This window comes from Anabrus simplex, chromosome 7, assembly GCF_040414725.1.
Source record: "Anabrus simplex isolate iqAnaSimp1 chromosome 7, ASM4041472v1, whole genome shotgun sequence".
Classification (NCBI taxonomy): domain Eukaryota; kingdom Metazoa; phylum Arthropoda; class Insecta; order Orthoptera; family Tettigoniidae; genus Anabrus; species Anabrus simplex.
Genome location: NC_090271.1, coordinates 119,025,053 through 119,040,281, shown reverse-complemented (window position 1 = coordinate 119,040,281; position 15,229 = coordinate 119,025,053). Strand labels below are relative to the sequence as shown.

At 39.6% G+C, this 15,229-nt stretch overlaps 1 protein-coding gene across 5 annotated transcripts in view; it reads left to right on the top strand.

Moving 5' to 3' along the window:
- Positions 1-15,229, top strand: part of mus201 (rad2 superfamily protein mus201) — a 111,605-nt gene that overhangs the window by 81,855 nt on the left and 14,521 nt on the right. For all 5 annotated transcript variants that reach the window (XM_067151280.2, XM_068228615.1, XM_067151281.2 and 2 more), the window contains one exon: positions 4,334-4,594. In XM_067151280.2, coding sequence (XP_067007381.2) covers positions 4,334-4,594 — 261 coding nt within the window. The remainder of the gene's footprint in view (positions 1-4,333; positions 4,595-15,229) is intronic.

Here is a 15,229-nt window from a genome sequence, read left to right as displayed (position 1 = left end):
TCGTGACTACGTCTAGAAAATTCAGTGATCTTTCTTCTTCTTCTAAAGTGAATTTTATATTGGAATCCAAGTTATTCAATATATTTTTAAAAAATTTACTATCGGCGAGTCTGTTATCTATTATAGCGTAAACATCATCCACATATGGTGTCCAAAAATCCAATCCCTCTATTTGATTAATAATCCTTATTTGTTCCAAACAGTCTAAGTATATGTTAGCCAATATTCTTGATGCTGGCGCACCCGTTGAGAGTCCTTTTTGCCGGTAAATTTTATTATTAAACGTAAAATAATTTTGATATAACACAAATTCTAAAACATTAATAAAATCGTCAATTTCTGGTTTGCTTATTAATTTGTTCTTCATTACATTCTTCTTAATGATTCTGATAGTGTCTTCTATTGGAATGTTTGTATACATGTTGGTTATGTCAAACGAACATGTTGTGTGAGATGATCTAAGTTTAAAATCTATAGCTAGATTGCAAAAATCCACTGAGTTTTTGATAGGTGTTTTACAATGAAATACATATTTACTTGATAAGAAATTATGTATAAACCTAGAAGTTTTATAAATGGGGCTATTTTTGAAATTTGTGATAGGTCTAATCGGTTTTCCCTGTTTATGTAATTTTGGCAGTGCTCTCGCAGTCGGGAGTCTAGGGTTCATATTTATTAATGTTTGCACATCATGTTCATTGAACAAGAATTCTAACAAATGAATTATTATTATTAAAAAATGTTTCTGATTTTTCAATATAAACATTTCTATCTAGGGCTACATCTGTTCCTCCTTTATCTGCTTTTGTGGTTATTTATTTTGCTTTAAGTTATTTACCGCCTTACTAGCACCTCGAAGTGATTGTAAACCTTTTACTAAAATAGGAATTTTCTTTTTAACTTCATACCTTATGTCATTCTGTTAATCTACGGGTAGTTTCTGTACTGCTGTTTCTGTTTCTGCTATTGTGCTGATTAAATAATTACTCTTGTTTGAACTTGGCCAATTGAAATTAGGGCCTTGACTTAAAATAGACGTTTCTTGTTCATTAAATTCAATCTTAGACAAGTTTATAACTGGAGGTGGATAAACACTATCATCAAGTGTAAGATTAGGAACTAACCTTCTTTCTTATCTCTTAGTTGCTAAATTTTTCAACTTTAATAATTTATCCAAAGTTTCTTGTTTCATTTTAAGTATGTTCTCCATTTTCTCACTGTTTCTGGAAAGAATCCCATTCCAGAGGAAGCAAGTTCAGTGGTGCTGAGAGATGTGCAAAATACGTCATTTTCTCATTAAGATATTTCTTTCTCTTATACATAAATTTAATTTCTCTTTTTAACCATATTGTACTGACTTTCATTTGAGTAAACTCATGATGATTAGAATATATAGTTTTTCTTTGGGCATTTTTAAGAAAACTGGGTGTAAAAATTATTTTTAAGGCATTCCTTCAAAAACACTATATCCTTTGTCACTTTAGCTATTTTCATCTTTAAGTTGAGGTAGGTGTTAACTTCTTTGCTTGCCTGGTTGGCATTTGGATTACATAAAATCAACTTCATGATCCATATCGCACTTCAACAGATTCACAACTAAGTATTTTTTATTTTCCACCATGTCGATACATTTGTTGCTTATGGCACCTTATTGGTTAAAAGTGGTACATGTTTCTTATATTATTAACATCTTGTCACATAACACTGTTTAGATTAAAAGAAAAACTATATATTCTAATCATTGTGGTCATGTGAAGATCTTATTTTGGACCAGTGTTATAATTCCCAGTTCGATATGGAATCATGGAGACCTTGAGCAGGGTGTTGGCATTGTTTGCTTCGGAACCACCTGAGGTAAACCTGTTGATTACCACAGATTAAGAGAACAAGATGTATTCTTCCCACGGATAACACATGTTTTACAGTTTCTTTTTAACAAGACTAAAGATGCATCTTATGATCTATACACCTCAAGCTGGACTATTTCCTGTGTATCAAGATTTAACAACTGGGTTACCTTCACAGATTTCATAGAATTTTACTTTATGTCAGATGCACCATACTCTCATCATTGTAACCTGTTACAATTTAACATTTGTCATTGTAGGTGCTGTCGTGTGTTTTTTATAAGATACACCTTATGATCTATACACCTCAAGCTGGACTATTTTCTCATGTATCAAGACTGAACAACTGGGTTACCTTCTCAGATATTATAGAATTTTACTTTATGGTCAGACGGCACCTTACTCTCATTGTTTTAACTTGTTACAATTTAACATTTGTCGTTGTAGGTGCTGTCATGTGTTTTAACTGGGTTACCTTTTCAGATTTTGCTGTCATATGTTTTATATTTTAACTTGTTACAATTTAACATTTGTCATTGTAAGTGCTGTTATGTGTTGTATATTGTTTTTTGATTAGTTATGATTTTCTCAGTTGATTAATTGGCTGATGATGACGCATAATGAGCCTCAAAACTAATACAGTAGAACCTCGATAATTCAAAATCCCGCCTAATTCGAAGAAGCTCTCGTTCCCGGAAACATGAGATACAGTTTTGCATGTTATTTAATTTGTTTAATTCGAAATACGGATAATTCGTAATTCGAAGTACAATGTCGGCCCCATTACCGAAAATCAGACTTTTAATTCAAAACTGCCTTTACAGTTTAAAACAATAGTATGTTACAGAGTAATTTCAACTCGAAAGTTATTCGCGGCATAATAGAATGCGGGTTCCGGAACGTGGACGGGTAGCATTCCGCACTTACACTCACTTCGGTGGGTCTACAGTACGCTTTATGATTGCTAAATTGAATGAAATCGGAATTCTTTTGTATTCATCCTTTTAAGGAATGCCGTAATATCACGCAACAGGCAGTGTGCAGAAAAACAGAATCCGCGAACACTGACGATGCCGACAGTTGACAAAAAAACGTGGCTCATATAATAAATTCGTAGGCACCAAACAATATTGTCATTGCCGACGAAACTGCATTGCTTTATTTTAATGCGAGCCCAAACGGTCTTATGGTTTTAAAGCAGAAAGTATCAACCGGGGAATCGTACAAAGGTCGGGGATGGGGGTCATTGTAGTGCGTTGTAATGCACATGGAAGCAAGAAACTTTATCCCCTCGTCATGGGAAAGTTCGATAAGCCACAATATTTTAAGGATGTCGGGCACTTTCCATGCCAGTACAAAGCATCTATAATGAAAATGCAAACAGTAAAGAAATCCAAAAAATAATGCATTTGCACAAGGGAACCAGCATTATTTATCCTCGTCTTCGAATTGTGTGATTTTGTTTTCTTTCATTTCGTGAGGTTATGTTTGTCAGTGATTTATCCAAGTGCATTATTTGAACATTGTAAATGCACCTTGTTGGACATATTTCGGAAATAGTTTTTTCCATGGCATTTGAAAAGTATAAACTGTGAATCTAGGTGATTGCATGTATTAATGGGTCTTAGAACACTTTGTGATGCGGCAAGTGTTCACATTTCTGAAGTACGAGAGAAGTGCCATGGCGGGAAATTGTACAAGGATAGAGTCGTAGGAAAGTTTGATTTTAAGGGCATCGGGTATTTTCTGTGTAAATACAAGGCATCTAAAATGCATACAGTATAGTAATCCAATGAATAAAGCACTTGCGCATGGGAGCCAGCATAGATTTCTCCTCGTCCGATTTTTGAGTCCCAACGACTTTGAATTAACGAGGTTTTACTGTACCAATCTTGTCTAAACATGTGATCTAACTCACATCAAACTGTCATTGTATTGAAGAGGTGGTTCCTTAACATTTTCAATTTACTGTGGTCCCTTCAGAGTTGCTATAACTGGTTTTGTCTGTATTCTTTTGTAGGTAAGTTGTATTGAACTGACCGAGCTCGATAGCTGCAGTCGCTTAAGTGCGGCCAGTATCCAGTATTCGGGAGATAGTATGTTCGAACCCCACTGTCGGCAGCCCTGAAAATGGTTTCCCATTTTCACACCAGGCAAATGCTGGGGCTGTACCTTAATTAAGGCCACGGCCGCTTCCTTCCCACTCCTAGCCCTTCCCTGTCCCATTGTCGCCATAAGACCTGTCTGTGTCGGTGCGACGTAAAGCAACTAGCAAAAAAAAAAAAAAAAATGTATTGAATTGGCTGGACCAGTGTGTAATTAATTGCACCATCTGTGCCTTTATGTATGTAATTTAACTCTGGGTGCACTTTTGTAGTGAACTAAATATTGTTTTAAAATGTTCAATAATCATCTTTTATTGCATTCCCCCCCCCGTTACCGTATTTTCAGTGTCAAGAATATTAATATACTCTTCAACTTTTCAGAATTGTCTAGACAGCAGATGATTTTGTTAGCTCTGCTGGTGGGAAGTGACTACACAGTTGGATTGCAGGGAATAGGGCCTGTAACAGCTCTGGAGATTCTAGCAGCATTTCCTCCTGGAAATTCTCAACAACAGCAAGATGAGAAAGAACAGCTGATCAGTTGCCTTCAAAATTTCCGGATTTGGTGGGCTAGCGGAAAGTCTGCTGGACCTGCCAAAGTCTCACTCAGGAAAAAAATAAAGGATATTAGAATACATGCTGGTAAATGAAGATTTATCCTTCAAAATGTTGTTTTACATGTGTCATAATATAACAAAGGACTTTACTTCTGTTGTTTACTTTCTTAGAAAGGTTTTCTTACAGTCAACCTTCCTCTACTTATGAATAAGAGCACTAAAGCAAAACTTACAGTAATTATTTCAAAATCATCTTTTGTTGTTGATTTGAGATGCCTTGGTGCTAGCCTTCTAACCCCAACTTGGCAAGTTCAAACCTGACTCATTCTGGTGGTATTTGAAGGTACTGAAATACTTGGGCCTTGCATCAGTAGATTTAATGGCGCGTAAAAGAACTCAGACTTAAGACGAAACACTGGTTAATAGAGCAAACGCCTGAAAAGCCTTACATCTGATATGTTTTTGACATTTTTGAGATGCTCTATTGGCGAAAAATATCTAATTCCCTCCATGGGAATTTAGAATTTTCCATTCGGAATTGCTAGGCGGGCAATTATTCCATTGTGGAGATTTATCTCCTGTATGCAGTTATCAGACTGTGCCTCTTATAAGGGCTACTGATAAGTTCACCTGCATACACCCCAGCATCAGTGGGTAGGGTGTGACACATCCCACTCTGATGAGTCTAGTGTCAGACCTAAGACGAAATGCTGGTTAATAGAGCAAATGCCAGAAAAGCCTTACATCTGATATGTTTTTGACATTTTTTACATGCTCTGTTGGTGAAAAATATCTAACTCTCTCCATGGGAATTTAGAATTTTCCATTTGGAATTGCTAAGCGAGCAATAATTCCATTGTGGTAATTTATCTCCCGTATGCAGTTATCAGACTGTGCCTCTTATAAGTGCTTCTGATAAGTTCACCTGCATACACCCCAGCGTCAGTGGGTAGGGTCTGACACATCCCACTCTGATGGGTCTAGTGTCAGACCTAAGACGAAACGCTGGTTAATAGAGCAAACGCCAGAAAAGCCTTACATCTGATATGTTTTTGACATTTTTGACATGCTCTATTGGTGAAAAATATCTAATTCCCTCCATGGGAATTTAGAATTTTCCATTCGGAATTGCTAGGCGGGCAATTATTCCATTGTGGAGATTTATCTCCCGTATGCAGTTATCAGACTGTGCCTCTTATAAGGGCTTCTGATAAGTTCACCTGCATACACCCCAGCGTCAGTGGGTAGGGTCTGACACATCCCACTCTGATGAGTCTAGTGTCAGACCTAAGACGAAACGCTGGTTAATAGAGCAAACGTCAGAAAAGCCTTACATCTGATATGTTTGACATTTTTGACATGCTCTGTTGGTGAAAAATATCTAATTACCTCCATGGGAATTTAGAATTTTCCATTCGGAATTGCTAGGCGAGCAATAATTCCATTGTGGAGATTTATCTCCCGTATGCAGTTATCAGACTGTGCCTCTTATAAGGGCTTCTGATAAGTTCACCTGCATACACTGGACGGATAACCTTCGAACAGAGCACAACACTGAGCTCCGAGCGATCTTCGATATTTCGGCCGGACCTACATCAGCTAACGGGCGTTAGCACACTGCAAGAACTCTCCGTGGTCCCCTGCCGCAACTGGCCTACCCTACCTGGGCGTTCTGGCCAGCCACTGCCGTCATCACTGGACATTACCAGCCAAGGAATTATAAGAAGCGAGGAGGTATTCCAACTGGTAGTTGGGAGGGTGGCCTACCCCCAACTGTTCTGCGGGCTGCATGCCCCTGCGCCTTACAGCTTCTTACTCTACTTCACTGCTACATCTCTTCAAGACTGTACTCAGCGCACGCGCGGCTGTGAGCTTGCATCCGGGAGATAGTAGGTTCGAATCCCACTATCGGCAGCCCTGAAGATGGTTTTCCGTGGTTTCCCATTTTCACACCAGGCAAATGCTGGGGCTGTACCTTAATTAAGGCCACGGCCGCTTCCTTCCAACTCCTAGGCCTTTCCTATCCCATCGTCGCCATAAGACCTATCTGTGTCGGAGCGACGTAAAGCCCCTAGCAAAAAAAAATCTCTACTAACCCCCAGGGGTGACAAAAATCTTCTGACAATCCAGGCAGAGCCACAAATATCAGCACGACAGCCTTGTAGCCACACATTCCGAAAGAGCAAATCAAAAAGAGCAAAACTTGTCTTACGGCTACTTGGTCTGCCTTCCGCTGGTCTAGTGGCACTCCTGACTTCCACCGTTGGACCCCGCCACCTGGCCGGTAGATAGGCAATAGCATAGCGCCAGGCTGCGGGCCTAGGACTAACAGTAGGCTCCCCATACTTTTTCTCCTGCTGAATAGCGGCCATCATAATCTCCCCTTGTAGCTGGGCTCGTCAGCCGGCCCCACTGTGAGACTCGCCGAAACCTAACGGTGTCAACATAACCTTGGCTCACAGTGGCAAGCCGTTGCGCGGTTCCCTTGGTCCACCCTAGGGTGTTTGACCCCCCCCCCCCACTCTACCATATTCCAATTTGCGTTAACGACTGAATGGTTACACAGACAATATTAGGCACAGCCCCATACCTCGACCTGTCTCCTGACCTCGGCAGGAGACGATAAATTACTACATTAGACACTTTTCCAAATTAAATCCACCCCTGAAGTCACAATTATGACAAAGTTCGGCCCCCCTTCATTCATAGCTTCAATTAAGCATGCCGGGCCGGCCCGGCAGTGCAGAAAAGCTCGAAAATCCCATGGGGATAAACAGAGCCCCCCATCACTGAACCCGCCGCCCGCGAGCACTGCCAACCCTGACAACCCCAGAACAATGAACACTTCTACGAACAACCCTGTTCACTCTGAAACTCCACCTCCAGCCACTACGAGAAGCTCTCCGCTCTCACCATCTGCCAGCGAAGATCGTGACAGCACTACTGAATCAGAAGTAAATTCCACTGACTCTGAGTATGATGACACACGAGACATGACCACTGTAGTGAATAAGAAGAGAAAGAAGTCAACCAAAGCCCGCAGTCCTACCAACTTACCTCAGTCCAAACCCCTCCCTACCCATAATAGATATGCCGTTCTCAACCAACCATCATCTACCGCCCTACCCAATTCATCCTCAACCGCAAACCAAAACCCACCAAAGACTCACCCTACCACCCCGGCCCCCAAACAGCAAGCATCAGCGACCCAGCAGGCAGAAAGCCAAAACCTGAACCAGCCAAGACAATCAAAAGTGAGAATTCCACCCATCTACATTAAATATGTGAAGGACGTCAATGAGCTGATCAAGTCCCTCCGCGATAACCAAGTGGACTACCGCCTCAAGCACTTCCACGATGGGGTCAGAGTTGCCACCTGGACCAAAGAAGACCATGAGCTGGTCACCCAAATTGTAAACGCTCGCACATGGCAATATCACTCCAGGCCACTACTAGATAAGCGGTACCGTAAAGCGGTAATTAGAGGGCTGCACTCCACGCAAGATATGAATGAGGTATGAGAAGAACTCGTTGCCCACGGATACGACATAGCATCCATTAAACAACTGACCTCCCAGAGGACCCGTCAGAAAACTCCACTTTATCTTGTGACTTATAACGGCACCAATGCCCAAGAAAGCTCCATTTTTGAAATCAAGAACCTTGCTGCTACCATAGTAAAAATAGAGAGATACCGCGGCACCCAAGGCCCGGTCCAATGTTACAGATGTCAAGCCTATGGGCACGGCTCCTCGGGTTGCCACTGCAACCAGAAGTGCGTTATTTGTGGACAACCCCACTATGCTTCGGAATGCCCCAGGCGTGGGCAACAGGAATTCAACCCCACCTGTGCCAACTGCGGCGAGAAGCACACCGCTAATTACAGAAAATGCAGTCTCTACCAAAAGATAATCAACGGAAACAACAATAGGCCTCCCTCTGCTAAAAACGGACCTCTAGTGCCCACAGCTAACCGTATCCACAAATCAGCACACACGAGAGAAGGAATCTCATTTGCAGAATCAATGAACCCTAACTCGCACCCAACTCAATCATCCTCAACCCCCCCTCCACACTTCAATGCCGAAGACTTCCCCTCACTCCCCCAAACTAATGCTACTCTCCCGCACTTCGCCCCCTCCGAGAGCCCAAACAACCAAGCCTCTGACATAATGGAACTCATCAAACTGCTGAAAGACCCATCCATCAAGGGTACTATCTCTCTCATAATCAGCACACTCAAGCGTCTTCGCACTGCAACTACTACAGATGAAAAACTTGAAATAATATTAGGGGCAGCCCTCTCATGGTTCAGTGATGGGAACTAGGCCCTATACACGACCGCAGAAAGTTCTTCCGTTTTATCTGCCGTTGGGACTGGGGTCCTCTACCGCCATTAAACTGTTGACCATGTTCTCCTTTATGGTGAAGTGATGTGTCATTTCCTACACAAAGGCTTCACCTGGCCTCCAAAGGAAGGTCTCCACCTGTAGCCTTGGTCCCCCCTTTGGGTGTCAAGTTTGGTAATGGCTGCTTGACCCTCAGCCAGACAGTCTCAGGTAGTACCTTCTCCTGTTGCATATGGTAGCAGGATAATCCTCACCTGACATCAACAATTAGCACAATGTATCACACACAAAAAGTACACCATTTGCTTCTTAGCTAAGAAAGTTCTCCAGAGTTTACCCAATAATGGTAATAGGCTGGGCACCAGATCCTAAGCAGTAAACATAAGCTTCCTTCTTTTTGCATATGATGTAGTCCTAATGGCAGATCGATCTCAACATTACCTACCTCCAGGTTGAAATATTACGAGAAGTAGCTGAAGTTGTTGGTCTCCAGATATATTTTGAAAAAACTGAAGTAATGATGTCTGACCATTATAAACCCGCTGCATTTCTTGATACCAAATATGGCAAAATAAAATGTTGTGTCCATTTTAAGTATCTCAGAGAGATCCTTTCTTTTAATGCATCAGAGGAAAGAAGCTTTGAAATCTAACAGCTTTTCACTTTGGCAAACCCACAGATCCAGATCAATCTCCTGGCTGGCCAAATACCACCATTACTCCACAGTAGGATGTTCCAAAGCCGTATGTGAGTGAGAAGAGGACCTGGTGCAGTGTAGCCCGAAGAGCGAACTCATTCTCCATCAAAATAAAGGAATACGGGAAATTCAAAAAGGCTGACAAGTGTTAACCATGATCCTAAGAGACCAAACCAGTATATTTAAAAATTTAAAGTGTAATTTGAATTTGGTCATGTTCCTTCAAGAATAAAATGTCATTTGAAGTTCCTGCCTGATTTGAAGCACAGTTGTTCGCGTATTAACTTCAATAAGCTCTCGAACAGCCACAGCGTTCTATGCTGTGATGATAGTGTGGGAGCAGCGTGGGTGTGGCATGTTTTCAACTCTGTCACGTCCGTCCTTCTACTTGTTACACCAGTACTTCACCTGGGTCCATAAGAGGATTCTGTCCCCAAATTGTGCGTGTAACTGGCGACAAATTTCAGCAGCTTTAACATTTTCTTGGATGAAAAGTTTGATGATGATGCATTGCACAACATGCGGGTGTACCTCTCACTCATCATGAGAGCGATTGAATACAGCACAGACAAGACATCCCGAGCTATGACGCCCCTCTCAGAGACCCCTCCTTGCGTGCTCTAACAGCCTTGAACCACATGCATACCAAACAGGCACCAAAATCATAAAGGCTCATTTATATTTGACTTACCTACGTAATTAAACTGTATCTTTTAGGTATAATCCGTAATTGAATGTTTTCTTCTTTCAGGTATTTTCTAATATTAATAATCCTAATTTACTTTCAACAGATTGAAAATCTTTGCGGTTACAGATCTCATTATGATGGTTGCTTATGGGTGTGGCATTATTTTTCTTTACAAGTGGGTGTATAACATCAGTAAAAATGGATAACTGCTTAACCATTTAAGTTGCTTTGTCTTCCTTGCAAATGAAGTTTAGTTTCTATATTCATTGCTTAACACATTCGCTCCCAAATGTAGGTTGTAAAATACCATATCCAACCTTAGATTTGAATTCGCGCCAACTTTGCATTCAAATGTATATTAGATGGTACAGTATATCAGTTTGCCAGTGGACAGCACGCAGATGAACAGTTTACTACAGATTGGGGTCATTTCCTGCATTGTGCGATGTGTGATATGAACAAACACGCCTGTCCCGAGGTCTCTGTAGTGCGCGGTTGGAACTCTAGTGGTGCCGAGTGGTATAATGAATAGTTATGACAAGTAAAATATCGCACTAGATCATATTGTGAAGATATGTACAAATTTTAAGATTTTTAAGATTTATAGTTCAGTATATGAGTGAGGCTAAGTTAAAGCCATGTGTTGCATGTTACATAAAGAGTCAGAGTGTAGTCTAAAAATCACTAGGCTGTACGAATAAATAACCGCAGAGGGAGCTGGAAATGAATGTGTTCAGATATGAGGCAATCAAGTGTAACTGCTGTTACTGAATAACCAATACCGAGTTGTTGATTGTGTTTGACAGCTTCTGTCTTAAGAGGGACATATGTATTGTACTACCATAACGAGTAGAAGAGAAAGTGTGAGCTCTTAAGTTGTTCCCTGTTGGCTAGTATAGGGACTGTGATGAATCGTCCGCTGGGGCAGCACCGTTGTTATCTGAGGGTTGGTATCTGTGGTTGTAATATGGTTATGTTTTGTAGTATTGTTCTGTGAAGGCAAAAACTTAATTGACGTGCATTATTGTTAAGTGAAAGTGAAGAGCGTGTGATCTGGTGATGGTATTCTTTTATTTAGTGTAAATATAATGCTGAATTTATGAAACTTACAGAAATACCAACGAAAAAAAAAAAAAAGCCTACTTGCTTCATTCCAGGATGTAAGTCTGACAACAAAACTACGAAAGATAAACACTTCTTCAAACCACCTAAAAATGAAGCAGAATTTTCAAAATGGGAAAAGGCGATTCCCAGAAAGGACAAAAAGCTTTCGGATAAGTGTTGTGTGCGATACACATTTTTCTTAATGTTAAAAATTAAATAATTGAAAAGGAGGTTCAACCTATTCAATACTTAAAAGAAAGAAATGCAGTAATCACATTCCTATTTAAATGGGACCGGTTTCGACCTTAGTCCAGGTCATCATCAGCCGTAAAAACATGTACAATGTTTATGAATATTGGAGGTCAGTTTCACACTCTGATAGGCACAAAGACACGACACCACATTCTGTCATGCACAAAGTCACAACACTATCAACTAATATACGAAGATCAAAAATAACTTGAAGTCGCAGACGAATAGATTTGTAGTAGAAAGCCGCCAGCTCCTGGTGATCAGCGCGGCACATTCAAGGTCATGCGCTGCGGTCGAACGCCAAAGTAGAGTGGAGAATGTTTTGAAGGTCCAGAATTTGTCACGGTTGCGGGAAGTTAAGTACGTATATAAAAATATACACCGCAAATCAGTATAATTGAATGAGTACTTGTACTCCTGCTAAGTTCTTGGAAAACAGTTGACTTGAAAAAACAATTGTAGAGAGAAGAAAAAAATGTAGTAAAAAGCGCAATATCGGAAAACAAATGAAAACTTATATGCACAGTGCGCTATTTTTTAAATGAAAAATTTTTAGGTTATAATTGAAGTAGTCGAAGTTGGCGCAAGACAAGAGTTAAAATTTGAAAGAAGAGAACCGAAATGAAGGTCGTGTTTTTTTTTTTTTTTTTTAATAGAGAAGGAAGAATAAATTAAACGAGGAAGAGTGATAGTGAAATAAGAGAAAGAATAAAAGAAATTGAAGTTAGATGGTAATGAGGAAGGATAAGATAGGGAAATGAAGGAGGGGTAGTTTAGGGTGGGTTAGGAGGGTGGGTTATTGGAGGTAGAAAATGTGGGTGGGAACTATGTAAGGCATGGAAAATAGAATTGGGGTTTTGGAATTTGGAATTTTTGAGAAGACTTCTTAATTCTTCCCGCAACCGTGACAAATTCTGGACCTTCAAAACATTCTCCACTCTACATTGGCGTTCGACCGCAGCGCATGACCTTGAAAATAGAATTGGGGTTTTGGAATTTGGAATTTTTGAGAAGACTTCTTAATTCTTCTTCTCAAAAATTCCAAATTCCAAAACCCCAATTCTATTTTCCATGCCTTACGTAGTTCCCACCCACATTTTCTACCTCCAATAACCCACCCTCCTAACCCACCCTAAACTACCCCTCCTTCATTTCCCTATCTTATCCTTCCTCATTACCATCTAACTTCAATTTCTTTTATTCTTTCTCTTATTTCACTATCACTCTTCCTCGTTTAATTTATTCTTCCTTCTCTATTTAAAAAAAAAACAAAAAAACAAAAACACGACCTTCATTTCGGTTCTCTTCTTTCAAATTTTAACTCTTGTCTTGCGCCAACTTCGACTACTTCAATCATAACCTAAAAATTTTTCATTTAAAAAATAGCGCACTGTGCATATAAGTTTTCATTTATTTTCCGATATTGCGCTTTTTACTACATTTTTTTCTTCTCTCTACAATTGTTTTTCAAGTCAACTGTTTTCCAAGAACTTAGCAGGAGTACAAGTACTCATTCAATTATACTGATTTGCGGTGTATATTTTTATATACGTACTTAACTTCCCGCAACCGTGACAAATTCTGGACCTTCAAAACATTCTCCACTCTACTTTGGCGTTCGACTGCAGCGCATGACCTTGAATGTGCCACGCTGATCACCAGGAGCTGGCGGCTTTCTACTACAAATCTATTCGTCTGCGACTTCAAGTTATTTTTGATCTTCGTATATTAGTTGATAGTGTTGTGACTTTGTGCATGACAGAATGTGGTGTCGTGTCTTTGTGCCTATCAGAGTGTGAAACTGACCTCCAATATTCATAAACATTGTACATGTTTTTACGGCTGATGATGACCTGGACTAAGGTCGAAACCGGTCCCATTTAAATAGGAATGTGATTACTGCATTTCATTCTTTTAAGTATTGAATAGGTTGAACCTCCTTTTCAATTATTTAATTTTTAACATCAATAATTTCAATACGGAACAATGAAATTTTTATCTTTAAATAAACACATTTTTCTTATTAATTTATTGTTAAATCAGATTCATCTCTAATTCAAGGCGAACAGAAAGCTAAAAACTGGCGCTGTCCCTCATATATTCCCCAATTTGCCACAATATCTCACGAAACAATTAAACAAACGAAAATCACCCCTTAAAAGACAGCCTTCAAAGACAGAGGAAGGTTCAAGAAACAAATCACACAGGACTCCCCGCGAATTAAATTTTGATGTTTTTTTCTGAGAGTGCTAGAAGAAATGAAATAGATTCATACACAGCTAAAAAGACAATAAGTTCACTTAGAAACCAACTAAAGAGACAGGGATGTAATATAATGACTATCCGTAATAAATTGAAAATAGCTAATGCTAAGATTTTGTTGCTAGGAAAACAACTAAGAGATTCCAAATTAGAGCCAAATTATTCAAGTGAGCCAACATTAAGCAGAAAGCAAAAGGTGATTATTGACACCATGCTAAAAATGTCAGCTAAGAAATAAGAAAGGGATGAGATATGATGTTGAATTCCTTTTAGACAGTCTCTTATTTAAAATTAAATCACCTTTTAGATAGTCTCTTATTTAAAATCAAATCACCCAAGGGCTATAGACACTGCTTAAGGCACGACATGCTTCCCCTCCCATCCGAGGCTCACCTGCGAAAATTTAAGGTCTTAAGTGCCCTTACGGGGTGAACACCCATGCCATTAGTGCTATTGAAAACTATTTCTATTTCTGCGATGAGAAGAGTGAAAACAATCGCATGGGAATTCTCATATATAACAAAGTAAAACTGAGAGAAGAGGTTCAGTTAACACCAACTCATTACAAGTTGATGGATTCGTAAATTCAGGGTAACGCACCCAAGAACACTGGATAAATCAACTCTCAAATCATGCATTAGTGTTCATGTTTGTGCCCCTATTGCATAATTGGGTTCAACCAGTTGCTGTGTATGCAAGCCGAAATTCCACACCTGGTGATATTTTGTCATGAATTTTAATCCAGGTGGTCTTACAACTGGAGCAAATTGGCGCCAGAATTATAGGTTTCACCTCAGACGGAATAATAAAAAAGTTTGGAAGTGTTTAGGATTAAATGAAAAAGAAGGGAAGGTCGTGTGCTCTATTTCTAATCCTTTTGATTCTAGTAGAAGACTTTGGGCCTTTTCAGATGCTGTATATATAATTAAGTGCATCAGAAATAATTTTCATGACAAAAGGCAAAGTCTGTTACAATAATGAAGTTGTGGACTTTAAATTTTATCGACAAGTTTTTGAAATGGATAACTGCCATCAATTTGCAAGTTTGAAAGTTTGCCACCAGCTAACGTCTGCACATATAGACTCCACTTCATTTCAGTGCATGGCTTGCTTTTCAATTATTTTTTAATTCTGTTGCAATTGGCATAAAGTTCTTTAGACAGATAAACTCGGAGCGATTTGAAGACAGCGAACCAACAGAAACTTTCACAAGGGAATCAAACATCCTAATAGACGTATTAAATACTTTTACACCAGCAGGGGCTCTTTATAAAGATTCAATAGGGCATCAAACCTTAATAAAATGGAGAGATAACCTCAGTGGGAAAAATAATACTTTTGCTTCAGAAAGAACTCATGAATCCCTAA